The 27,878-nt window shown below is 39.5% G+C and overlaps 2 protein-coding genes across 5 annotated transcripts in view; both read right to left on the bottom strand.

Moving 5' to 3' along the window:
* Positions 1-14,815, bottom strand: part of mbtd1 (mbt domain containing 1) — a 37,117-nt gene extending 22,302 nt beyond the window's left edge. Inside the window, exons 1-13 of one of the 2 annotated variants that reach the window (XM_085465444.1) lie at positions 14,649-14,815; positions 12,481-12,685; positions 11,984-12,117; positions 11,782-11,896; positions 11,610-11,692; positions 11,413-11,530; positions 5,918-6,052; positions 5,758-5,846; positions 5,358-5,592; positions 5,103-5,158; positions 2,946-3,050; positions 209-356; positions 32-114 (exon numbers count right to left, since the gene is read on the bottom strand). In XM_085465444.1, coding sequence (XP_085321570.1) covers positions 32-114; positions 209-356; positions 2,946-3,050; positions 5,103-5,158; positions 5,358-5,592; positions 5,758-5,846; positions 5,918-6,052; positions 11,413-11,530; positions 11,610-11,692; positions 11,782-11,896; positions 11,984-12,117; positions 12,481-12,685; positions 14,649-14,669 — 1,527 coding nt within the window. In that variant the 5' untranslated portion in view covers positions 14,670-14,815. The remainder of the gene's footprint in view (positions 1-31; positions 115-208; positions 357-2,945; positions 3,051-5,102; positions 5,159-5,357; positions 5,593-5,757; positions 5,847-5,917; positions 6,053-11,412; positions 11,531-11,609; positions 11,693-11,781; positions 11,897-11,983; positions 12,118-12,480; positions 12,686-14,648) is intronic. The other variant, XM_085465445.1, reaches the window with a different exon arrangement.
* Positions 14,816-15,071: 256 nt separating this feature from the next.
* The window catches only part of tdrkh (tudor and KH domain containing), a 35,038-nt gene continuing 22,231 nt past the window's right edge, over positions 15,072-27,878 (bottom strand). The window contains exons 9-14 of one of the 3 annotated variants that reach the window (XM_085465442.1): positions 20,607-20,671; positions 18,193-18,344; positions 17,979-18,089; positions 16,806-16,860; positions 15,715-15,797; positions 15,072-15,619 (exon numbers count right to left, since the gene is read on the bottom strand). In XM_085465442.1, the coding sequence (XP_085321568.1) occupies positions 15,742-15,797; positions 16,806-16,860; positions 17,979-18,089; positions 18,193-18,344; positions 20,607-20,671 (439 nt within the window). In that variant the 3' untranslated portion in view covers positions 15,072-15,619; positions 15,715-15,741. The other 2 variants (XM_085465443.1, XM_085465441.1) reach the window with 2 other exon arrangements.

Here is a 27,878-nt window from a genome sequence, read left to right as displayed (position 1 = left end):
ACCACACAGGATATACATCAATAAACCTTACCTTGTTAAAGAGCCTGACAGGAGCAGCTACTGAACCTGTTTCTCTGAGGTAGTCAAACCATTTGAATGGGAGTTTAGTGTACCCTGAGAAACACAGTATGTGTCAAGGTCAGAACATAAACAACCCCAAATTTTTTAAGGTTCCAAAGTGAAGAAAAAAAATATAACTGTAGAGTACCTCTAGGGGGTGTGAGTTCAATGTTATTGATTTCACAGAAGCCAACAGGGAAGATGGAAGGGGAGGTGCCATGGTAGCAGAACCAGTCTGATCCATCGACTGCCTCTGAGCCATCTACCCCAATCATGAGATATCCATCTGCCAACACCTATATAGCAGAGAGTTATGTCATGTCAACTTTAATGTACAACCTAAATTCCAAAAATGTAGATGCTTTTCGGGAGGAGGTTTTCTGGACTTTGAACAAGGCCACCGGCCTGAAACTAGCTCTCAACCCCCTACTTGCTCTCTTTGGTACAGCGGGAGAGGATGATAAGCATATTCCAAAAGCAAAGCGCAGGGTGCTGTCCTTTGGTTCCCTCTTGGCTAGGCGTGCCATTTTGATTGGCGGAAGGTTGCTGCCTCGCCCTCCCATGTTCGGTGGCTTTCTTTTTTCTTTTTTTCCCCCTCTTTTTGTTTTCTTTCTGTCTTTTTTTCCCTTGTTGCTTGTTTGCTAAATAATAAGAAAGGAAAACTGTTCCAACATGAGAAGTTCTCTTTTGTATTCATTGTAAAGTTTGTGTTTTCCGTCTTTTTTTCTTTGTAAACTATATCCACAAATACTCAATAAAAATATTTAGAAAAAAAAAATGTAGATGCAACTAGAAACAGAACACAATCAAATCTCATAAATCTATAATCTCTTGACACCTGAGGACAAAAAAACAAAAACAAAACAAAAAACAACAGATTGAAGGTTTAAACTGAGAAAATATACCATTTAAAACATTTTTTTCATTTTACAGCAGGAACCCCCACTCCTCACCCCTCACCCCTACCAATTACACCCCAAAAACATTTGGCTGCTCCATTGTTCATAAGGGGTGACTCTTCACACATTTGATTTGGCAGACTTTATATGCTGGCTGCCTCCTGACAAACTCCAAGAGATCATACCAGGATAAACCACTACACTATGGAGCTACAATTTGATGGCAGTAAAGCCCCTTTTCCATTAGCACCTAACCCAGATCAACTGGCCACGGATCGCCACGACCCAACTTGGATGGTTTCCCATTACAAAACACTAGTACTAATGTACGTGACTGTCGTCAATAGCAACACGTCCACGCGTCCTGCCACATAATTAATAATGGACAAGAACACTACAACAAAGGTGGACTTCGAAGCTAGAATGCTAATGCTCGGTCTGTGGCACTGCGTTAGACTCTGGGAACACGGTGTTGTTTCTGTATCCATTTCTCTCGTTTACAGGTTTAAAAAAAAAAAAAAAAAAATGAAGGTTTTGATTTAGTTAACAAGAGTGCTCTCATGACTCATCAAGTGATGCTACTGGCCAGGTATTCGGTGGCATGCAGTTTGATAACTTTAGATTTTTTAACCTGCTTGGATTGCTTGGAACCACTACCAAGCATACTGGTGGTACGTAACCACCACTTAATATAGTGGATGAGAAATAAATAAATTATCAGTGGTATTGAAAGTAGGTGTACACAAAGTTACATCAGTAACAGTAATTTTTTCTCTAATGATATTTTAACCTTAAGTAGTGATGACTTCTTGAATTTCTTTATAAATAAAGGAATCCTTGGCTTAACAGAGCTGACTTTTGGTCAGCCTGGCTACAGTGCTGAAGAGAAACCCATCATTCTTATTACCTTTAGTCAGTGATGGGTAGAACATCGTACTACTCATCACTGACTAGTACGATGTTCTACCTTTACAGAGGGCTTTGTTATAGAGCAATAATCTACTTTTGCAGGCTAAATGATGATCTGCCAAATTAGTTAGATGCCATTTCCTCTGCAGCTTATAAGTTATCTGTTTTAAGGTGCACGTTTGAGAGTTCTAGTCAACTACTTTTGATTTCAGGCTGTATTTTTCAGAGGTGCTACTATATCTAGAATCATATACAGAAAGGAAGTACATTTAATAACAAGACAATGTACTTCTGTGGAAATAAAGTTCAGGTAGCTGCTCTCCACTGTATTGGCACATCACATTGAAGATAACAGTGGTGCAATTATAGCCTTAATTTTACAGCAATCACAAAGATATTCACTGTGTTGAAACATTGATTCTGTTCATCTGGACGTAGTATTTTCAGTGGAAGAAACATTTCATCACTCATCCACCAAGTGACTTCTTCTATCATTAATATGCAAATTGTCATAACCATTGATCAACATATATTCAAATTTCAATTTGTTTGACCACAAAACAGTTTTCCACCTTGTGTAAGTCTATTTCAAATGACTTTTGACCCAGTGAAGATGGTAGTATTTCTATATCATGTTTCCATTTGGCTTTGCTGTTTCTTAATAGCCAACACAATGTTACTTAATAGCCTACCTGCATTTGTGTATGCATTAGTGAACCCCTTGAGAATTCTGAGAAACACTGGTTATACTGGAAATACTGGTTACACTGATAATCATCTTAACCTGTTAAGATCAGGTTAGGGTTAGTGGCAAAATCTTCCTAAATCCGTTTCTTTTTAGTACCACTTCCTTTACCAGCCTTTTGTTGCCCCTGTCCCAAATTTGCCATGTTGCTGCCATGAAATTCAAAGTGAGCTAATATATTTCATCAAATAGTAAAATATTTAAGTTCAGACATCTGTTTTCTATGTTTTATTGTGAATAAAATAAGGGTTCAGGAGATTTGTAAATCATTGCATTCTGTTTTATTTACATTTTACACCATCCTGACTTTTGCAAAATCAAAACTGGCTTACCTTTCTTACAGTAGCTACACATATAGCTGAGAGATTGAGGGGGTCAATGGCTTCTAACTTCATCCCATCTTTGAACCAGTCCCCACTCTGGTCCACTTCCTTCGTCTGTAAAATAAAAGGCAGACAAGTGAAAAGAAAATAAGAAAGAAAAATTTATGAAAAGAATGCAGACAGTTAGGGTCATCCCCTTAGTGAACTTGATTAGAGTGACGGTACAGTAAGCGGGCCTGTTAGGTTGAAATTGTTAAATGTTGTCATTGTTTTACTTAAATTTGTACGTTTTGTAAGTTTCTGTCCTCCTCCCCGGACTACATCTATGTGGGGGATGCAATAGTTATAGTGTTTAATTGTAGGGACATCCTATGTGAGAGTTCTGCTTTCTTATTTAGTGAGGATGTTTTACTTCCTGCGCTTGTGTATGGTGAGACTGTTAAAACGGGGTTGAGCCATATACAGGGGGAGGGGAGATGACCCTTTGTGATCAGCAGGAAGTCACACAAACACATCCACACACAGTCACTCACGTTCACGTGCACACACACAACCGAGCACACCGGTTAAAGCTGTTCGTCTTGCTTTCTTCATGAGTTATGAGTCTCTGAACTACCTCCTGAGCTACGGGGGTGGCTGTAGCTCAGGAGGTAGAGGTAGAGCAGGTCACCTACTGATCGGAAGGTTGGTGATTCAATCCGTGGCTCCTCCAGTCTTATTTATAAACCGTATTTCTATTTATACTTCAATGCAACCAACATCCCTACCTCTTTAAACTGTATTTATTATAACCTTATTTAGTATAGTTGCAACTGCACCCCCCCACTCTGTCTGTATGTGTGTGTGTCTATATATATATATATATATATATATATATATATATATATATATATATATATATATATATATATATAAATAAAAGCTATTCTAATTCAATTAAGGGTGATACATATGTGATGTTCATGGTTAAGCAACAGTTTGTGTATGTAAATGATCTGTGTACACAAACGTTTCTGGAGCTTGAAAAGGACTGTGTGCCAATGTCATGCACCAGGATGAAATGATAATTGAAAAGTCAAATGACAGAAATGTAGTATCCATCTCCATTTTACGAAGTTCCAAATGGAGTAGTCAACATCAGACACACAGAAACAGACAGACAAATCCATGCATGTATGAGCAAGAGCACAGAACACCACTGTTGGATTAAATGCTTTTATGAGGATTAACTTCATATTTGTTAAACTACACAATAACATTTTGAATAAATAGCTCTTTCCCACCGAATCTACTACATAAGTATGAAACTTAAATTTTGGTACCCTTATAACACAGGGCTACCACGAGGCAACAAAACAAATTTTGCTCGAGAGTGGAAGAGACATATTTCTTATTATATTAACAGGGACCCCCAAGCACTTAAAAACATTAGGTTAAAGTTTTTTTTCTAAAAATAAAAAACAAAACTATATACCATAAAGGGTTATAACTTTCAATGTTTGTTATGTTTGGAATTGACAACTCACATTGAAACTGCAACATTTTATAATAGGATTGACTTGGGAATGCACCTGTAAAGGTTTGTGCCTCCAGGATCAAGGAGTAGAAAAGTAGACACTATGGGGACATGTTTAAAGTCTCAGACAATAAATAAGTATTTAGTAACGTTTAAAGCCTTATTTGTGCCATTTCAGTTAAAAGCAACACAGTATTATTTGATTGCGAGCTTTCTTTCAAAATATTGGTTAACAAATAATGTTTTAAACTTGCTTTTTTGATGCCAAAAAAAAAAAATCCAGTTCATTAAAGGGGACATTAAAGTAAAGAAAAAGATGTTTTCAGGTCTTATTCCCCACTTGGATTTGAATTTAAGTGGAGTTTAAAGATTCATTAATCCTGTATTTATTCATTTTGATGAAAGGAGTGCTTTAATTTTTTAAATATAAATCCAAACCAGTCGTAGCACTGTTATGCCTGGCTGAATACTCATCATGCATGTACACACACATACAGTACATCATGTCTGTGTGTTGAAAATCTTCCTAGCTGAAGTGTGAAATCTGCTTTTCAAAGGGGGAAGCTTGCAAGGGAACAGGGACTTTTAGTGGTGGTTCACATGTGGGATAATAAGGATGAAATATATTCTGTTCTTTTGCCAAGTCTTACCTTCTGGAAGAGCTGTGGAGGAGCATCGACTTGACCATCTAATTTCCTTGTTATATCTAGAATATGAATACATGAAAATGACTGGTTACACATAAAGTGGGCATTGTTGTAGTCACGTGTGTCAATGAAGATTTCAAGTAAATATTGACACACGTGACCCACATTCACACCGGACTGTTACTTGATCAACTATAACAATTTTCAAAATTCACAAGTTTTGATTCCTCAGACTCCTTACAAAGTGAGTGTGCCTACCAGATCGTTTGAAGCGGTGTCCAATGCTTCTTGACCAGCCTATATTATGGATAAGAGGGCTATACATGTGGCACCAGAAGTCATCAGCTCCACCCTGGCTCTCCTCATAGACCAACCTCAGGCGACCTCCAATCACTTGCTCTACCAGCGCCACCCGTGTCCGGCTGAGATAGTTCTTATCAACCACCTCAACTCGCATTAGCTTCTTAAAGGGAAATTGCATGTTTTGCTGTACCTTCAGTGAAAAATGAGTGACAGGTTTACTAAACCAAGATGAAATTTAACCGCCAAGGATGAACAGAAACAACAACAATGTTTTATTGTAATTTTAGGTTCAGCAAGAACACTTAAAAATAAAATATATAAAATGCAGCTTTACAATACTGGGCTGATGCCTTACCATATCATTAAAGTTAGGTGGCAGTGTTTTAGCTCCAGTGAGGCGCTTCACAAGAAACGTTTTCCAGTTAGAGTACTTATGTTGTATGCCTGTAGAGAGCAGCAATAATTAACCATAGTGCTAAAGAAAACTTAAGTGATTTGTTTGTCAAAACACTCACTTTTTGGAGGTACAAGGGGTTTGCCACTTGAAGCACACCATCCCACAGGGCGAACTTCAGGTATGCAGAGGTTACACCAGAAGTCTTTACTTGTGTCACTGTCAAAGCCCTCATAACGCAGGAGAGCCTTGAACCCTGAAGAACAAGAGGAAACACTGTTAATGTGCGCACTAATTCTTGACATCAGAAACAGTAGATTGAAAAATTGACCACTATCCGCGGTCAGTTTGCTTATTCTATATTCAGCTTCTCGACTAGTTGGAGAAAAAAAATTTGATACAAAGACCGTATTCACATGTGGTATAAACAGTGTTGGGACTAACGCGTTATTAAGTAACGCGTTACAGTAACTACGTTATTATTGTGGTAACGAGCACGGTAACTAGTTATTATGCCAAAACCGGGAACGCGTTACTCGTTACTGGGATTTAAATAGGCTCGTTATTCGTTACTTCGTGTGGTGGCTATCGCGGAGCTTCCACAGATTCAATAACATTAGCAAGTGGTGGAGGCCAGCAGGTGGATGAAGGAAAAGGGAGGCAAGAGGAGAGACCCGAAGCGGCCGCTGGTCCGAGAGTGTCAGGTGAACTGAACTTCAGGTAAGAAGTTATGACCTGCAGTCCATCTGGGTCAGATATAAACCAAGTTTAGGTGGAGTTTATTTTTGTTATGCTGACTTTTTCGTACTGCATGCTAGCTAGCATGACGGAGTTTCTATACAGCTGGGTGGTGCTATGTTACTGATGTTGAACTTTATTTTGTTCATAAGGTTAATTATTAGAGTTGCCAACCGTCCCGTAAAAAACGGAATCGTCTCGTATTCAGAGAAAATATTACACGTTTCGTATTGAGGTGAAAAGGAACACAGTTTGTCCCGGACTTCAGCTACAATGAAAAAGACACAAAGCTGGAGTTATTCTGTGTCTTTGCTGCACAGCTGCCTCTTCTCCCCTCTCTCTCCTGTTGCTACTTCAATCATGAAACTGATCAATGATCAGCTGATCGGCTTTTCTCTCGTGTTTATTTATCGCCCACTTTGCGCCAGAAAGAGGAAACCAGCGGATGTCGCGCTAAACAACAGCAGCACGTTTAAGCTTGATCAGCTGTTGTTAGAATTTATTTAAAATTACTTTCTAGTATCAGCTGATGTTTGCTGGAGCCACAGCTGTAAAGCTGCTGGTCATGATGTCGGTTTGGATATGTGGTGAGAGGGAAACATGAAGATGAAACCAGGAGATGTCCTTACTGAATCATCAGAGCTGTGATGGAGAAACAGGTTTACCTTTTACTTAACATGAATGAGTTGAAGGGAAGTTATGAAGTAAACTAGTAAGTAAGTAAGTAAACTTTATTTATTAAGTGCTTTTCACAGCGCTTAATAAATAAGCGCTGTGAAAAGCGCTTATTTATTAATACTTAATAAATGAACTGTTTCTGAGAGACAAATAACACCAGGATCCTTTTCTAAGTAGCTGACAGCTGGTAACTGTGCAGGGGCGGGTCTAGCAAAGTGTTGCCAGGGGGCCAGGTAGAGCATTAAAAGGGAAAGGGGGGCACAAGGAAATACTTTCTTATTCTCATTTAAAATGTCTCCCTTTAAAAAAAACAATTATCTGAGTCTTACAACAAACAATTGATAGATTGATGCATGTATACCATCAGAACAGTGTACATCACTGTCACAACAGTGTTTATTTTCATTCAAAGGCTTTATGATTTTTCCTATAATGCCCGGGACGATTTTTTTTGTCCCAGTCCAGCTCTGTATGCAGCTCATCTGCAGTCTGGTGTTACCTACATCTTCCTATTCAGAAGGCAGAATTTCCGAGTTCTGAGTACAATCGAAAGCACCACGACTGCAGTTTTTGTGTTGGATGTAAAAAGCAGGCTAGGATAGAATCAGGCGTGGGATTTCTCTCGTGGAAATGTGCACATTATTTTTTCCTTTCTATTGGTAGGTGGCACAGTGCACTTGTGGCAAGTAAGCAAGCTAGAAGACTGACAATCTTGCTGGGTTACGGAAGCAACACATTAACAAGAGAATTTTGAGTAAAACCAAAGTTACTTTCCCTAGTAACTAGTTACTCTGAAAGTAACGAGTAACTTGAAGTAACTGAGTTACTTTTGATAGAAGTAACTAGTAATGTAACTAAGTTACTAACTTAAAGTAACTTACCCAACACTGGGTATAAATAATGTGTTATTTCTCCTCACTGTTGGTGAGAAAACTATTTATACTGTATCGATTCCCTTCCAAAGGTTTCTTTCTAAACAATCTCAGAAAATCACTTCTGTTTCAGTGCTGAATTTCTTTAACAGCTCATAACAAAGATGTCTGAAGTGAAGCCTTAGTGAAGGAATGGAAATCAGATTGTCCTGTACTTTACACATAGATGATAAATACATGTGACAGCTAAACATACCAATGAATGTAAACATCTTATTTTTAAGGTTTTTTCCCCCTCTGATGTCAACTTGCACATTTTATTTGTTGGGATGTGGACTGTCACATGTGGAATGGGAGAAGGGCTTTGTTGCTTATTTCTTTGTTTATGGTAAAACTTAAAAATCAAATACAGACTTTTATTAGCTCAGGTAGAGGGATACATCTGGTACTTTCATCTATGTGTAGGTTTGTTGTCAGTATTGTCATCAACACAATTGCTGCCAGGACAAAGCAATAAACCTTGACAGATATGGGACTGACTAATGAGGATGATATTGGCTCAATTGAGAATGAATTTTTAAACTATTTTAGTACTGTAATTTAAAAAAAAATAAATACAACTATTCTTGCAGCATGTCAGTGTGTAGTATTAAGACCTAGAAAAACTTAAGGCTACAACTTTACAAGGTTGGGCGATATGTAGGATTTTTCCAACCGGCATTCGTCAGTCCAATAAATGACGATAGGTGATATATTTGCACAGGTGACTTTTTGAATTTATACGTTTTTTGGAGGGAATATTTCACTTTCTTTTCTTGTTTGTTTCAGTATTAATATAGGTACGTTCTTGATTAGTCATTTGTTTATTTGAGAGGCACCAAATCGCACAAAAGACAACTTTACGTCAAAGATTTTTTTTATGTTCGCTGGAAGAAACATTTTTTAACATACGTTTTGTATCTTGTTGTTTGGTCGAGTGTGTAAGACAGATAAACATTGGAAGAGCCTGTAAACACTAGGGGTGCAACGATACACAAAATTCACGGTTCGGTTCGGTTCGATACTTTGGTGTCACGGTTTGATATTTTTTCAATACAAAAAAAATGTTCATGCCTTTTTAATTTGTCATTTATTAAAATTATAAATATATATTTTAACTCAAAAGTACAGTTTTTGAATTTAACCCTAACCCTTGTGCGTGTTTTTTATTTTGACAGCGAATGCGCACCTGCGGACCACTTATGTGCAGCCCTGGTTATTTAGCTCGTCATATTGCAGCCACAGAAATTCTTTTGTCCATGAAACCATAAAGCTGCACTTTCTTTTTGCCTTATAGTCTGATTTGTCATAACTTCTCCGTTTTGTGGTAAGCTTTTCTTTGGCTGTCACTTCTTCACCCTGACCTGTCTTATTTGGCTCAGCAGAACTAAAATATATATCCTGCTGCTTTTACACACGCACTCACATAAGCTCAGCGATTCTCTGCGCGATCAACCTCTCACATGTTTAAGCTGCGGGAGATTTCACTTGTCATGTTTGCATAGTAAGCTAACGATTAATAAGACGATGTCAGAGGAATTGGTGCACAAATTATCATCACTCACAGATCAGTGCTGTCGCTCTCTATACACAGTTCGCACGATTGCAAAGTGAAAGCAAAAAAACAAGCACAAATTCAAACGCGATTTCAATATGTCACATATTGACAGTGGCTCACCGATGCCAATGACATAATTACCCAGCTACATTTCTGAAAGAATGCAAAAGCATTGACATATATTTTTCCTTCCTACAATAGCCCGACGGGCAGGGTAGCCCGTCTGAAAAAAATCGCTAGCCCCAGGACATCGGGCTAGCGATTTTGCGAGCCCTGTATCTGATTGAGGAATCACTCATCTTTGGAAAAGAGAGTTTATTACAGAGAAATGTCTCTTTCCAAAATAAAAGCTATACTATCCGCTTCTTCTGGGCTATATTCTCAGCAGCATAAGGAGAATCATGTGCTAACAGCTGTCTAAATGACTCGGCTAAAGTTAGTAGCATGCTTGTTGTTTTTGTCTTTGCACTAGGATGATGTCGGCGTAAATGTGCAGTCATATTCGTTGTGTTCCCACTAGTGCTTTCAGGTTAATCTCGTTGAAATGACCTTAACGCCACAACACGGCAAATCTCCGTTAACGAGCTACCGCTGATCGCCCCGTGCATGGGGCTAGATGGCCAGCTAACTGCGCTAACACACTAGTTCCCACCCATGTAATTGAGCATTGCATGGCACATCCAACATACTGTTTTACTTTAGTCCATGACGCGCTTACCTTCAGGGTCATACGTCACATGAAAACCAAAATATTTCCAAACGCCAGATCTGAATGAGAGTGGGGGAGGTCCATGTTGCAAGGAGAGCTGAACTTCTGTCTTGCTAGCTTGCCCTGCGCTCTTCCTTCTGACTATGCTGTCTGTGTTGAGCGCTCAGTGGATCTGCGCTCGACAGTGCAGCCTAGGCGGAGTAGTCGAACGCAGATTCACTGAGCGCTCAACACAGACAGCATCGTCAGAAGGAAAGTTGATAAAATAAATTACAAATGTTGTATTGTTCGATACATATGCGTACCGAACCGAAAGCACTGTATTGAACAATTCAATATCGATACGAATATCGTTGCACCCCTAGTAAACACGGTTAAAGTGGAAAAAAGAAACCATTTTTTCTTTGTTTCCCTGCCCAACATTGTATTTTTTTATTTAAATAAAATGTTTTTGTTTTTTACTGAACATAGGATACTGTCTTTCTTTCTTTCTGTTATGACTTTGTGTAAATTGATCGCTGCATTTGGGGGCACACTGAGGAGGGTGCCGTTAAAACAGCGCTATTATTGTTTTTGTTGACTTTTTCTCTTAGCTTCAACCAACATTATTAGCAAACTTACTAACGGGCAAATAAATAAATTGCTCTTGTAAAAACGATTGGCGAAAGGCTCAGCCTATCGTTGATCGTTGATAAATTCGTCCAATCACCCAACCTTACTACACCGATTCTGAGTCAACTAGCAGCTGCAAGTTCTCTTTTATGTAAAGCCAAATGCCTCTCTTGTGGTTCACTGTCTCATCAACAACAACTACTTGTTGTGGAAATAGCGAAACTAACTGTTCAAATGTTCAGTGTGACTTTTACATTGGACTTTGCATACATTTGCTATGTCGTGATGTACTTATTCAGCATTAACACTTACTCCTAACAGAGTTCACAAAAATGAAAAGACACAAACACAATTAAAAACACCCCAAGGGTTGTGTGAGAGATTTTACCTTAATTACTTGTAGTGTTTACCTGCTAGCTTTATGATTTCTGCTATCCAGTACACCTTGGTGGAGAAGTTGGTATCAGAGTTGGGCACTTCAATCCTCACACCTACTTCAATATCTCCCCAACATGTTCCCATGGGGGCCTGAGGCACAGAAGTTATCAGCTATGATAATCATAGTATCATATCAGTGGTGACCATATTCTCAGCTCCAGCTACTTACATGCTTGAAACAGCTGACAGGAGCCCCCACCGTGTTACTGCTACAGATATACTGCCCCCAGTCAAAACTCTCTCCAGCGACCACTGACGGAAACAACAATTAGTTTGTTGCTTGTGTACATCAAAAAGAGCAGAAATATGAGCCCCATCATGATTGCTTTTTCATAGCCTACCCGCTTTCAGTTTGGCCTGGTTCTGTTGACTTGCTTGGTACTGGGCATAAGCTGCCAACTTTGCCATGAGAGGCTGTTTCTGTAAGACTTTAGCCTTTTTTGTTGGTGGTTTGCCCTTGTAAAAACCAAAGCAGATGTTAATATTTACATAATACAAAATTATGAAACTACTATACTTGTTTATCAAAGATAATGCATTTACCTGGAGTCTTGCCAAGATGCTAGCTTTTTTAGAATTTGAGGAATAACTCCTAGAACAGGACACACTGCAGAAACGCTTGGTTTTGGAGTAAAAAGCATCTCGTACACCGACCATCCCACACATCTCACAGGTGGCTGTGAAAACAAACCGAAATAGATCAGCAGTCTACAAATGGTAAATGGCATTTATAGTTATCCCCATAAGTATTTGGAAATTGACACAATTGCAATTTTTGCTCTGTACGTGGTAAATAGACTGGTTTTTATATAGCGCCTTTCTACTCTGAATACTAAAAGCTTCTTTCCTCATTCACTCTGTTTAGGTAATTCAATATCTTGGCCAAGGATATTTGCACATATGAATGTTGAGGAGCTGAGAATCAAACTAATAATCGTTCTACTTCCTGAGCCACAGCAGCTAAACGTAAACACTATTATTGTTCACTCACAGATTATTATTTAAGCAATACACACAAAAAATAAGCCTCATGTACTGACCCATTCCAGCCTTTCCATCAGGGTAGGTGTAGACTTGTCCATTGTTCTTGATGATGGGCAGACTAGCAGGGATAGAGGGTACCACCTCATCCTCACTGTCGTCTGAGCTAGAGCTGCTGGTGGACTCCTCGCTGCAGCTGTCATAGCCATCAAACATCCCGAATGAGTCTCGTCGCTTACGATCTGAACGTGGGGTACGCTCAGCCTTTACAGAGGACACAACAGAGAAACACTGAATGAATTCATATGGATGCTTTTAGGGGTGTCTGTAGCTCAGGAGGTTCTCCTCTCCATTTCTCCGTATAATGTAACACGTTTACTTTGGCATTGGTCATGGAGAAAGCAGTGAAATTGGTCTAAGACATAGGAGTCAAACTCTGGCCCGTGGGCCTAATTTGGCCCGCAGCCTAATTACATTTGGCCCGCAAAGCCATACCAAATTATTATTAGAGCTGGCCTACTGGTATTATACAGCTAATATATATATTCTTTAGTATTAAGCTTTGCTTGTTCCATATTCAGTTTTTCAGCAAAACTTGTTTGAGTCCATAAGAAGAGATTCATTCTTAAATCTGGAGGAAGATTTTTTTTTTTTCAATAAATATTAACGTTAGCCCGCGACCTTGTTCCAGTTTTGAATTTTGGCCCACTGTGTATTTGAGTTTGACACCCCTGGTCTAAGAGAAGGTAACTGTTCAGAAAAACATATTTCATTCAAATCATTTTATTTTACTCCATTCCTTTTGAGTTATTTTACTTTAGTAAAACTCAATAAAAGAAAAATAATTCTTTTGAGCTATTGCACTTTATTTTAACGGCTCCTTACAAATGTCCTTGTTCTGTGGTTCTGGAGTTTAGCCACACAAACTAGCCAAAAATTTGTCTTTAGTGCAGAAGAGATGCCCAGTTTATTTATTTATTTATTTTTTAACAGCGGCGCTCTTATTCAAATTAAATATACCATGGTTTTTAATATTAATAAAATTAACCTTTTCTTTGAACATATAATTAATGGTAAAAGCACAGCAATAATAGTGCCTTAAAATAATTCTTATTACTGTTAATCTCAATCTCTGTGCGAATCAATACAAAAAAACGAAGATACTTAAAACAACAACTTCTGTGAGGAGGCTAGAAAGGGAATATTGCTCTAAGGCATTCTTGGGAGGTAGAAAGGGGAAGAATGGGGGAGCAGACACAGTCTGCAATAGTTGCAAAAGAAATAGTTTGATTGCAAGGTTGATGCAAAATATAATAATGGACCAGAAGAAAATAAAGATTCAAATCTTTTTAGTTCACATTTTTATTATTTTTGTAATCAATATTATTTCCTTTTTTGAGCATTTGTAAGATGTTTTAGACAAATGTCAACAAAAATCAAGTCCCTAAGCTAAATTTTAGTATTGAAGTGAAGCTGAACTTATTTTAGTTGAAAGATGCAGTTTTACAGTTCGCCTTTCATCATTAATGCATCATTTAGATTCAGGTAGGAAAATATCAGCGAACCATATCTGAGTCAGCATGACTTTGTTCGAAACGCCCAAACATCTAAATAAATAAATTCTACGTGAAAATATGGAAGTCTGATCACAGGATCCGGAACAATGCGTACATGTTGTCAAAGCTAGTTTACTTCCTCTTCACAGCATCTCAGCTCAAACATTACACTACGCACAACTGTTTAACTTAAAATATATATATATATATATATATATATATATATATATATATATATATATATATCTATCAAGACACCCATTTCCAAAGACATCCTTCGTAAGCTACATTTTGCATACATATATATTAAAAAGTAAACTAATACCGAAACTAAAACAAGGGACGGCCTTATTACAAACACCTCCTAAAGCTAAACAGCACTAGCATAGCTAGCTAGCAGAACCTGTTTCTCCAGGGTTTTTTTTTTTTTCAGAGCAAAGCCTTTTTACGTTCGTCTATTATATAGTTGCAATAGTTAGACTTGTAAGAAAACTCTACTTGTTTTTTTTCAGAGAGAGAAAGAGACGAAAGAAAGAGCTTTAGTATTATGTGTAGATGGGTGAGCCACTAGCTGGCTATCGTAAACAGATAACAACAAAGGAGGCGTACTAGCCTGAACAATCCACTGGAAACGGAGGCTCGCGGCCCAAAAATGTTTCAAACCAACTCACCAAATCCCTTGCGTTTTCCATCAGCCCTTCATATAGATGCTCTTCCAGTTACCTGCACTTCCTAATTCAAACAAATCCCCTCACCTGGGGTATAACCTAGCTTTGAATTTTAGTCTAAATACTACCAAGCAGGATATCAACAAATTACTCTGCAGCCTCTGCGCATGAGCGACCGTAACCTACTTTCGTGTGATTGGTGGATCTGCAATGGAGGTCATCGACCGATGCAGACACAAAATAGACTTCGCAGAGTAACTGAATGAAAGGGGCCTTCAGAACAACTACAGATTATTAGTCGGTGTAAGTACAGTAACGTTACAGTAATTTCAATGGTTTTGTTTTGTTTATAACTAGCTCCTGACTTTCATTTGAAATTTTTCCATATAAAAAGAACTTCAAAATAAAATACACAAGTATTACATGTGAAGTAAAATAAATATTTTATTAGGATATAGTGACATTATTACATTTTCAAAGACAATCTTTCTTGTGAAAGATTTCTACAGTAGATGTAATATGTTCACACTGAACAAAATCTGAGAACCACATTCAACAACACTTTAGCTTTTAACTTCCAAAATATATTCACTTAAGCCTGATAATGGGCATAGTTTTTTTTGATATACATACAAGTATAGCAAGAAACTAAACAATATTAACCACAAACCAACTGAACTTTGCTCCAGTAATTCCAATCACAGTGCTTTTCAGTAATAATACTGGCATTCTAGATTTATTCCTTTCCCTATTCCTTGAACACAAAATTTAGCAAAGCAGAACAAAACATTAAACAAAAAACAAAGAATTATTTGCTGAAGTAACAACAACAAATGGATAATGGCTGGAAGAAGTGTGGCACACTCATCAAGTAGGTAAGGCTTCAGGAAGAGGGTTTATGTAATCAAGTTTAGGTTAGGCAAAGCTCTGTATCATCATTAGGGCTGATGCTGAGGAGTAGATGTTGAGGGCTGCTAAAGAAAAGTTAATCATTTTTAGACATAATGGTTCACACAAGAGCGTTCACTAGCAAATGTTCAGAATCAGACATCAAACTGGGAGAAGATACCTTGGTTTTTTTTAAATATCTTTGGTCTCACAGCAACTCGTCCTCCACAACATCATCAACACTTCCTGATATAGAGGCAGCTTCTGAGGTGCAAGAAGGAAACACTCAAGTTAACAATGACTGTAACAGCAGCTTCAACTCTTTTTGTTTATCCACCATGGTACAAAAGCTTGACTGAGAGTCATAGTGACACCGTTCCTTTGTTTCACTATGTTATCTTTATTTTCACTGTATTGCTTTTTCTTACGGATTTAAACCTCCCCCAGATAGGAAACTGCTTTATGATAAGAACATGTAGGATTTTCCTCTCTAAAATAAGACAAATCTTTCACGATCTTTGCTAATTCTAGTTACAAAGCAAACAACTAGAAACATTAACATAAGGGTGGCTGTAGCTCAGGTGGCAGAGCAGGTCAGCCACTAATCAGAAGGTCGGCGGTTCGATCCCAGGCTGCACCCTGGCTGCATGCCAAATATCCTTGGGCAAGATACTAACCCCGTGTTTGCCTACTGGTGGTGGTCAGAGGGCCCGGTGGCGCCAGTGTCCGGCAGCCTCGCCTCTGTCAGTGCGCCCCAGGGCAGCTGTGGCTACAATGTAGCTTGCTATCGCCAGTGTGTGAATGGGTGAATGACTGAATGTAGTGTAAAGCGCTTTGGGGTCCTATGGACTAGAAAAGCGCTATACAAATGCAGGCCATTTACCATTTCCTGATTTGTTAGAGATAAACTACAAATTGCACTGAATACAAGTATTTGGAGTATTAGGGTCAAGTTAATTGATCATAATCAAAATGTATATTGTTGTGTTCATTTCTTCTTGAGACACTTTAGAAAGTTGATTTAACAGAACTGCATTCCTGTTAATTTTCCACCACATGGGGGCATACACTACCTCTCTGTAGGTGTAAGAAGTGTCCCAAGTCAAGTATCTGATCCAATGTGGACATCACTTGGATATTCTGTTGTATTTAGAAACCTAGATAACATTTTTACTTCAACATACAATCCCAGTAACATCAGGGTATGAGGGTTACTTTATGATCGCTTAAACATAGTCACTGGCAAATCTACAGTTCCATGACAGAACTCACCTGATAAACTAATACAGGAAAGACTGAGCTCTGATGATGCTCCTATTACATCATCCTGTTGGAAGAATAAAAGTGATTAGCCGCTGTTAAACAGTCCTCCAAACTTTCAGAACAGAAGTAAGGGGATTACCTAATCTCTCAGGCATAAAGATAAATTAAAATAATAATAATAAAAAATGACAGAGTACCTTGTCGGATACAGTTGGACAGAGATTAATATACCTGACAAGCACACCCAAGAAAACTAGGATGCTAGAATTGCATACCAATAATAAGAAGCAAGATTCTTTATTATTCTTTTATTAATGTCTTCCTTCACATACAGAAGTTCATATAAACTCATCATGTGCATGAATGCCATTGTAATTCTGGACTTGACTGATGATTTCTTTTAGCTGTTCTTTTTACAAGGGTGGAATAATCATACAGCATATATATTTTATGACATTAAAAAACAAAAATTGGGTCCATCATTTGGAAATCATTTTGGATATTCTCTAATCTGCAAAAGGTAAGAATTATACATATAGTGTCAAATATAAACATACACTCTCACTAATATTTGGTTAACTGTCTCTTAGCAAGTTGTACCTCGTTTAATAGCCATCAATAAGCTTCTGGCATTTAGTTGCTGATTTGAGTCAAAGAATTTGAAGTTAACCCTTATTTTCAACATTCAATCCAATTTGTGCAACAGTACCACTGGCACAGTGCAGTATAAAGGTACATCAGACCAAGATGAAGTCCCTGTTGCAGGAACCTACAGTGCAGCACTAAGGATCTGGATTTGATCCTGATGAGATGCATGAGGAGCCTAGTCCGGAATTACCCAGTAGTAATAGTCCAAATGGTACAGGTGGAATGGGCCCAGCCAGCTAGAAGACTAAATGGTATCAGTCTTGCAGCCATGACTCACCTGCAAATCATGGCTGCAAGTCAGGGTTGTTGTCAGTCAGTGGAGGTTAACTGAGGGAGTCTGGATTCCCAAAAATGAGAATTCCACAATCATCCAGCAGTTTTGATCTATCTCTCTGTTCAGTGTTGATTTTTCCAGGATTTTTTCCCGCTGGCTTACAGACGTCCTGTTCAAGATTAAGTATATTGATACCCTATTTTTGTCCAGGAAGAAGTAAGAGACGCTGGAAGACACGAAAAGCAGAATGAGTAACTTACCAGCATCATCTGCAGACAGCCAAGATTGCAGCCCTCTTTTTTTCCATTCAAATCTTCATGGAAGATAACGGCATAGCCCAATCGTATAAGCTCCTCTCCAACATTCACAGCCTTTTTTACATGATATGCACATGGAAAGAGGAGACAGGGTAAAGGACAAACCAAACACAGGCTTATTAAAGTCTTATTATTAAGAAATAAAATCCTATCTAACCTTGCCCTCACTGTTGTCATAGAGCTTGACACTGGGCCATGAGGAGATTTCCGAGTGAGAGTAGCTGCACAGTTTGGCCTGCAGGGGTCTCCAAGAGGCACAATATGTCAGCCTCTCAAACTGATCCAGGGCTTCCTCAGTCCAAACCCCTCCTGCATGACAAGTTGGTGGAGGAAAGAAACTGAAATAATCAAGAATTCAAGAATAATGCACTGCAGAATACTAAAAGACCTAAGGGCGTCAGTATATCCTCTGCATTGATTGTGCCACCGTAACATCATCGCACAGTCAGTTTTATTTATGTTCCCCAGTAAGATGAGTCTGAGTGATATAGCAAATGTAGTTTTTTCAATTATGATGGTTAAAATGGCTCTACTGTAACCATCGAGTATAAACTGCCATGGTAATAATAAGCTGTCTGCAGTTTTTTTTCTCCCACATGCTATAAATGCATCACTAATCCCACCCCCCAACCACAAATTTTTCTACCTGGCACACTGCGCTGAGCATGCGTGTTTATATACTACCAAATAGGGAAAAATATGGTGACAGTGAGAGTCTCAGACAAGCAAGGAAATGAGACTGTAACTGAACAGGAGCCAGACAAGATGGTTCCAAAGAGAAACAGCACTGGATCAATCATCTGGCAGTGGTTTGGATTTCCCAAAGAGGATGTCGAACCTAAATGCGGAACGTGGTATTTAGTACTAGTGGTAATGTGGTCACATGTCACATGGCTTCACTCAAACCTGGAGCTTGTGTTTTTGGCACAGAACTTACACACCTTAAACACAGATGACAGTGTTCTTGTTCAGGAGTAATAAAGTCACAATTCTTGATTATACGTTAGCTTCTGTGAATTTTTTTACCGCTTTGCGTGGTGTGTTTTGTTGTTTAAATTCTAGAACAGGTAGCGCGATCATTATTTAGATGGTTTTGAGATGCTCTAATACCTGTGATATGACTGTTCTTGTTCCGTTTTTTTTGAAGGCACTGTCTGAACTTGGAACCGTTTTCCATTTTACCACTTTTTGCTGTTTAAACTTCTTAGCACATATAGAGACAATAGTTCTGAGATGCTCTGATACCTGTGACAGTTTTTGGTCAATGGTTTTTATAGACACTAACTACACTTTTGTTTCTGTAGGTCATCACATTTTACAGTTTTTATATGTTATAAGCACAGAGAACACCTTTTTAATTACAATTGTTTTAAATTTGACTTTTGCTTTCTTTTTTTTGTTAAAGGGTTAGTGTTGACCACAGAAAGACTGTGAGAATATTGTCATTTGTGAAAAACCTCTGTGTGCAACTGATGGTTAAAAATGGTTAAAATAAAACATATTTTTTGGCTATATCGCAACACATCATGTGTTGTGATATACAATACACGACCAGACGAAAGAAATGGCCAAAATGGTAATGCCAGTTGATGTGATATGACACAGCGTGACAGGAGGTAAGCAGTGGCCATAAAAGTGCCCTTATGTCCTCATGTACCAGCAAGTGTGTGACAAAGTGTGTATAAGTATATGTGTGTGTGTGCGTTTGGGAAAGAGTGTGTATGTAATGCTGGGCATACACTGTGCGATTTTTGGCTCATTTTGAGCCGATTTTTCAGTCGTGCGACCGTTTTGGTGATTGGTCCGAGTTTCGCCTTCATCGTGTGTCATGTAGTATACATGGGGTAACGAGAAGCGATTAACACCTCAGGAGCAGCTCCCGATCATCAATCGCTTGGTCGTAAGAAAATCAAACCTGTTTGAAATCCTGTCAGCCGTCGTGAGGGTGTCACCGCAGCCTCTCACACTGCGCACGCGCAAACACAGAAATGAAAGTGAAAAGATGGAGCAGCACGGCTGTGCAGCGTGTGATCTGGACACAAGTGATGGAGGCACAACTTGTAGAACTTTGGCTCATCCCAGCCTTTTCGATGTGGCCTCACAAAATTATCACGACCACAACATCCGTGAAAATAATTGGATGGACATTGCTGCTCAATCACAGCTGCCTGATCAACGTTTTTCATTAGCAATTTAGCAAAGTTGATGGTGGTGGTGTGTCTGTGTGACTGAAAGACAGAGAGAGAGAGTGAGAGCGACAGATTTTCTATTATAACCTTCATGTTATGGAGGCACAGTCTGAGCACTCAGGTCGCATCAGAGCATCGGGTCATATAGTGTGACCCTGCATCGTGACCTACAAACTTCTAACCCCTGCGAGTCAATCATGCAGTTTGAGCAGAAGCTGAATAACGCAACTGAAAAAAATCACACAGTGTCTGCCCAGATTAAGAGAGAGGAGCAAGAGTGTGTAAGAGAGAGGAACAGGGAGTGAAAGGGTAAGAGACAGTGAGTAAATGAGCAAGTGAGAGAGAGAGAGAAAGACAGTCATTGTTAAGATGAGAGCTTTACCTTTTGGCTTCACTCCTGCTAAGCTGCACTCAATAGCTTGAAATGGTAAACTGAGGAAGTCGCTCCTGAAAATTGCAGCATATGCAAAAGCTGTTAATAAGTCGTGTCCTTTTTTTATCCATATTACATCCAACATTATACAGTGTGCAGTAGCAGTATGTCACATCAAGTTCTTCGAAAGTTCGATGAAGAAGTGTACAAAGCAACACTCACTGCATGAGCTAACATAGAAATGCAGAATTTAAAATTGTGTGCTCTTCAAAATCAGTAACTCACCAGCCTCCTCCGAAGACAGCCAGAAACATTTGTCTCATGCTGATATGATGGTCACAAACAACAAAACTGCTCTTGTGCAAGGTTATCTTGTTTCTTTGTAATACTTCAATAAAAGCATTGCTGATTGTAACCAATTTCAAAGTAACGTGTTACTCTTATCATTATAATCATCACATTTGTCTGTAAAGCAGTATTATTTTTGCATTCTTGTACTAAATCCCTTGATCACGCTAAAACTACTAATCAATTTATTTTGTTTTTACTTGCAAGTGAAAACGAAATAGTTTGATAATTGTAAAATTCATAATAATCATAATAATTTAAGACTCCCATCCTGCATTTAGTCTGCTGTTCTGGAGTTACACCTTCTAATTTTAATGCTGTGGTGTTTCCCATCTCAGATCACAAGCTTGTATTGTTTGACATTATCAAAATCTCACCTACAGCTGTCATGTCCTTTTGGAATCTCAAGTGTTAATCCCCTCATTGGTTTATTACCCATTCATATTATCCTCACTGCTGACCTGCTACATCACTACAATGATAATTTATCCTGTGGCTGCTCCACTCTTAACACTCTTAACAAAATCAAGCCTGCAGAAACCACTTCTCATCATACTTCCACGACACAGTGCACAGCATTCCTGGACTTCTCCAACAAAACAAACATATCCTACAACTGAATTCTTCAAGGTTATCATTCTTTCAGCTATCTTAAGTGGAAAACATCACCAAACTCATGATGTCCAAAACTTCTGCGTGTTCACTGGACCCCCTTCCAACTGCCTTGGTCAAAGACTCCATTCCTACCCCGTATCCAATTATAACTGCCATACATCATTTTACACTGCTGCTGTCCCCGTGTCCCTCAAGACAGTCTCTAACATCCCCATTCTTAAAAAAACCTGGTCTAGACTCCAAAAGTCTTAACAACTACAATGGTGTGAAAAAGTATTTGCCTCTTCCTGATTTCCTATCTATTTGTATGTTTGTCACATTTTAATGTTTCAGATAATCAAACAAATTTTAATATTAGTCAAAGATAACACAAGTAAACACAAAATACAATTTCTAAATGAAGGTATTTATTATTAAGGTGAAAAGGGGGGAGGGGGATCCAAGCCTACATGGCCCTGTGTGGACAAAGTGATCACTTGCCCAGTTATAAAATAAATTACCTGTGGTATGTCATATCTTCAGGAAGCTTCTGTAGCTTCACCCAGGCCCGATTACCACCTGATTACCAAGGATCGCCACCCTTAGCAGCAACAACTGCAATAAAGTGTTTGCGATAACTGGCAATGAGTGTTTTACAGCGCTTTGGAGGAGTTTTGGCCCACTCATCTTTGCAGAATGGTAATTTGTACAATGACAAGACACTTTAATGTTGGTTTATGTGGAATAGATGTAGTAGACTATTGCATAATTTCAAGAATTAGATTTTTCAGGGACTTTTCCACCACTATATGATCACATGACCTGCTCTAAAAAAAAAAAAAGAGGCTGGAGAATAATGTGAAAGAAATGTGTTAAGTCTAACTGTTGAATGTTGTCATTGTGTTTCTTAAATTTGTAAAGTCTTAGTTCAAGCAGTAGGATCAAAGCCATTCCTTTGATCCTGACCACTAGGCCTGGGTATCGTCACTCATTTCTAGAATCGATTCAATTCCGATTCACAAGGTCCCGAATCGATTCGATCCACGATTCGATTTAATTCGATTCGATTCAATTCGATTTGAATCTGGGAAATTTTGACAGTCAGAAATATTATAATTCAGATCAGTACATTTACATATGTTTGTATCTATAAAAAGGAAGCTGACACACGCAAGACTTTATCACAGGCGTAAGCGTCACAGCAGATGCCTTTGTGTCAAAGTAGCTGAGGATAAAACACATTTAAACATGAAGGCGATTTTCCTGGCCTGGGATTTTATAAAAATATTCTGCAGTACATCAAAAATGAAAGAAAACCATTAATCAACACATGAACATTACCTCTGACGTTACAGCGGTTTTATTAGAGACACGGTTAAGCGTTTTGCATTTTGCATAATTTTAAAAAGTTTACATTTGTTCAGTGTTGAACGGCAGAAATTAGGTTTTCTTTCGGAAGTATATAAAACGAAAAAAAAATGTCGGCCGACAGCGCTGTAAACTTTGTGCGTAACAAGAAAGCGAATAACGAAGAAAACAGATTTTTAGACGGGAAACTGCTCTTGAAGTACAGAGAGAGAGAGAGAGAGGGAGAGAGAGAGCTGTGCATCGTGGTCGAAGCAAAACCGTAAGTCAGAGTGAATCCATGTGAAGTGCAGTTTGGATTTTCTTTTGCTGCTGGTTCGGTCAATATTGTTTGGAGAGAGATCAAACTAACAGCTTTAGAATCGGCTCATAAAGGGCGTGAACACAAAGCTCGGACCTGCCGACAGATCAGAATCAGCGAGCTGTCGGCTTTCAGCCCCGACTGTGAGAAAGGCGACATCTAACTGATTCTGATCCGCGGGTCGCGCTGTGTGTTTAAGTCTATGTGCAGAATCCGTGTACCTGCTCTCATTTACTGTCTTAGCTGTTTGGTGGTTGTTGAAATTTTGTGAGGTTTCACCAGAGATTCTGGCATTTCGGGCAAAATAAATTTATATTAAAAAATCGATTCAGGATTTTAATGAATCGATTTTACGTTATCCAAGCCAGAATCGATTTTAATCGATAAATCGATTATAAAAACCCACCCCTACTGACCACCTCTCCAGCCACTCTGTGCTGGGGGAGGTTTTATTGTAGATACATCTTATCTGACAGATCTGTTTCTTGTGTTGTAAGCTTCCTGCTTCTATGACCCTTTTGGTTAGCAGGAGGTCACACAAACGCACCCCATGACAGTGCCTTGTCTTTGTAACCAAGGGGGGTTTTACGGTGGGAGGTTCTTTTGCTGTGATGTGTATTGTAACTGTCCTGTCAATAAAAAGGCTACGAGGACAGCTACTCTTTGAAGGATTTGGGCTAGAGACAGGTGAGGAGCGTGAGCTCCAAGAGCTGGTTCTGACCAAAGCTTCCCTCGTTAGCGAGTAAAAAGCCGGTTGAAGATGTTCTGTCTTGTTTTTCCGTTCTTCATGAGGAATAAGTCTCTAAACTAGCGGGGCTTGTGGAAACACAGACCCAACAAAATGTCTTTTTCTTTCTTTAATGCCCAAACCTTTTGCCCTACATGTAAAATATATACACCAAGACATAACCATCTTGTCCTCTTTCATTCAGTGTCAATTTCTCTGAGATTTGGATCTTATTGGATTTACTTATTGGATTTGCCATTGATGTGCAGCCTCCTCCATCTCCCTCTCCTGTAGAGAACAACGTTACAACATCTCCCAAAATTCAGCTGAAAACCATGGCTGCAATCACAGCATTGTAAGATGGCGAAAGATGTAACCTTAGGCCCCCACCTCGATTCAGAGATTGTCTTTCCCTTTTCACGTAAATGGCCTTCTTGACTCTGTGCTCAAACCAGCGTTCCTCCCTGTCCAAGATGTTACATCCTCATCCTTAAAAGAGTGTCCACTGGCCTGTAGGTGTGAACAGACTGCAGAGTCCTGGCCGACGAGGCAGCTCTTCTGTGTTGTGCCATCCGCTTCGCCAGAGGTTGTTTGGTTTCTCCGATGTATAAATCCTGGCAATCCTCCTGGCACTTAACAGCGTACACTATGTTACTCTGTCTGTGTCGGGGGACCCGATCCTTGGGGTGGACCAGTTTTTGGCGCAGCGTGTTTTGGGGTTTAAAAGCCAAAGAGACCCAGTGTTTAGAAAAAATGCATCTCAACTGCTCTGATACTCCTGACACATATGGGATCACTACAGGTTTTTGCTTGGGCAGCGGTTGTCCTGGCCATTGATCAGTGGTCTTTGATCAGTGGGTTTTGGTCAGTGGTTGTAGATCAATGGTTATGAGAATTTGCATAATTAAGATTAAGGAACTGACTTCCCAGCCCTTTGTTCCTTCAGTGGGCTGGTTTCAGTCATTATGCAAATGTACTGTTTATAAGATTGGGGAAACCTGCAGTCAGCTGAGACTGAAGAAGTCACTTGGATGAGTGATGAAACGTTTCTCCCACAAAACGCTACGTCCAGATGAACAGAATCAACTTTTTGGAGATTTACTTTCCTGGATGATTGAAAATGCATCAAGGAGAAACAGCAAGTATACAGAATGAAATGGAATGGGCCATCTGCGACGCTACAGACAGATTAACAGCCTTAGAAAAAGATCATGAGACTCTAAAGAAAGATTACAGCAAACTACACGACAAACGCCTGGATTTAGAAAACAGAAGCCGCAGAAAAAATCTGCGTGTGGTGGGCATTAATGAGGGGGGAAACCCCAGCCATTTCATGGCAGAGTTTTTCTCAGAAGTGCTCGCGAAAGAAAACGGTGATTCATTTACTATAACAGACCGAACCCACAGGACCCTCGCCCCGAAACCACGGACAGGAGAGCGCCCAAGAGCCATGATAAGGGCAAGGGATAGATTCTGCAACTGTCCAGGGGAAAAGGCTGCCTCTTCCACAAAGGATCACCTGTACACATCTTCCCTGACATGAACCCCGAGGTCAGCAAACTTCGTGCGACATTTAACCCCGTGAAAGGGAAACTGCGGAATGCTGGCATCCTGTACAGTACTACTATCCCGCGAAGCTGATTATAACAGTGAACAACACCAAGCACTCATTCACAGATCCACGTGAAGCAGAGAAGTTCGTCAGTATCCACATCCAGAGCCCAGCCACATCTACTGACAAGGAGGGATAGTTGGTGCCATCTCTACAAACAACATGACCCAGGAGGGAATAGTATATAATAATAGACAATCTTAAGGAGTTTAGTGGTAAGTCTGATGTCTACAGCCCATAAAAAGCTGGACAAAAATTGTTTTTCTTTTCTTTTCCATTTGCAGCTCAGTTTCGCTGCAAATAAAGAAGGTGTTCAGGTTTGAGTTCAAGGGGATGTTCTTTAGTTTAGTTCAAGAAAGTTGTGAATTTCAGAGGCTCACATCTAGAAAGGTCAGAGTAAGATCCATTAACCAATTACTAACAGTTAGTAACTATTGGCACCTCTACTGAAGGAATGCCACAAAATCTTGTCAGTTTTGTAACATGGAACTGTAGGGGACTCAGAGGACCAGTGAAACGATAAAACATTTTAGCTCACTTAACCTCCTAGGACCTGGCGTCCACATATGTGGACATCACATTTTGGGTTGTCTAGACCTAAAAACACAAATTTTTCTCTACAAAGGCTTGATATCCACTTACGAGGACATTCTACTGCCACTGTTCTATCAAAAATTTAAAATGAATATCCTCATACAGTATGTGGATCTCATTTTTGTCAGAAAAATAAATCAGGTAAAAAAAAAAAGAAAAAAGAAAATCTGGCAATTCTTTGTTTTTACATTCATGAGGTGCCAATATGCCCAAATATCAAAGAGAAATTAAAAATGCATGCCATGGAAGAGTTCAGGTCTCAGGAGGTTAAAAAAAAGTAAATGCGGATATAATATTTTTGCAAGAAACGCATCTAAAAGTACAAGACCACAACAGATTACGTTGCAAATGGATAGAACAAATATTTCACTCATTTAATGCAGGAAGCAGAGTCACAGCTATACTAATCCAAAAAACAGAACCATTTACTGCAGCAAAAATATTACCAGACGCTCAAGGTAGATATATTATTGTAACTGGCAAAGTTTATGGTCATTTAGTTACATTAGTAAACATTTACGCTCCAAATATTGGAGCATAAATAGAAGTCTGGGCTCGGGAGAACCCGAGTGCCCTGGAGGGACTTTCCCTGCCGGATACACGATGGACGGGTGGCAGAGGATCGTGTGCCTGGCAGGACTGTCGATCGAGGACGCTGAAGATATCTACCTATTCGGAACCATGATAACAGGGTTCTTGCTGATCGGAGCTGGCTTGGCCCTGGCTTATCGGAGAATTAAGAGAGCGGAACCGGCTGTTCAAACCCCCACAAGGCTGCCCGCTGGGATTGGAACGACAGGTGCGACTTCTCAGAAAGGGCTCACTGAAGGCAGCATGGTTAAGAGCTTGGAGGCGCTTACGACTGCAGTGAATGCTCAGAATAACACCTTTGAGCGTATGTATGTTGGATTACATCAGGAAAGAATCAACTCAGAACAACATCTCTGGGCGGAGCTGGATTACACCTCGGATCAGTTGGCTGCGGTCGTGAGGTCTCAGAATCTGCTATGTGAGCAAAAAGAGTGACAAGACCACAGAATCGACGGCTAATAACATCACGGAGAAGCTCGCAGCTATTAACGGGAGACTGAGAGACCAGTGTCGGAGTGTTAAAAACATCTTGAAAGTCTCAATTACCATCATAATGCGGCTACCCCTTCGGCGCCAGCTGTGGGCTCAAGGCCAAGGCCAAGGCTCAAGGCTGGAGCCGAACAACAACTCCTTGATAACGACTGTGTTGAGTCTGTTCCTTCCCATTCCATGCAAGGCCACCTGGGTTGGCTGGAAGACTGTTTACTTAGCCTGGCAGGGCGAAGGACACTGTCTCAGCTGAACTATGGACACGCACACACATACATATACTGATACTGATAAGCACTCACTGACGCATCACCCTCCCTATGTATCCCTATTGTGATTAATAAAGCCTTTTTTAATAAATCAGTCTCCTTAATATCCTATTTCATATGGAACAGAAAGAACCCAAGAATCAAGAAGAGTAGAGACCGACATGTCAGGGAGGGATGGGGTTGCCATGCATCCGTCTTTATTATTGGTAAGGTAATGTTCGTTCCATGTCGTTTTGGTTGAGCACTCGGGGGGCCGACTGGACAACGATGGAAAGTGAAAGTTGTTATCCCTCCTCATTAGAAGCTATGATCTATTCAGCTCTCCCTATCCCTAGACACGACCTTAAGAATCCTGTAATCTCTCATACAATTAAAATCTGAACTCAGATAA

This window comes from Copadichromis virginalis, linkage group LG8 (assembly GCF_057382275.1).
Source record: "Copadichromis virginalis isolate Kocher_CV1m ecotype Utaka linkage group LG8, C_Virginalis_male_GT1.1, whole genome shotgun sequence".
Classification (NCBI taxonomy): Eukaryota; Metazoa; Chordata; class Actinopteri; order Cichliformes; family Cichlidae; genus Copadichromis; species Copadichromis virginalis.
Note: the sequence above shows the minus strand (reverse complement) of the source record. Positions and strands in the feature narration are given on the sequence as shown.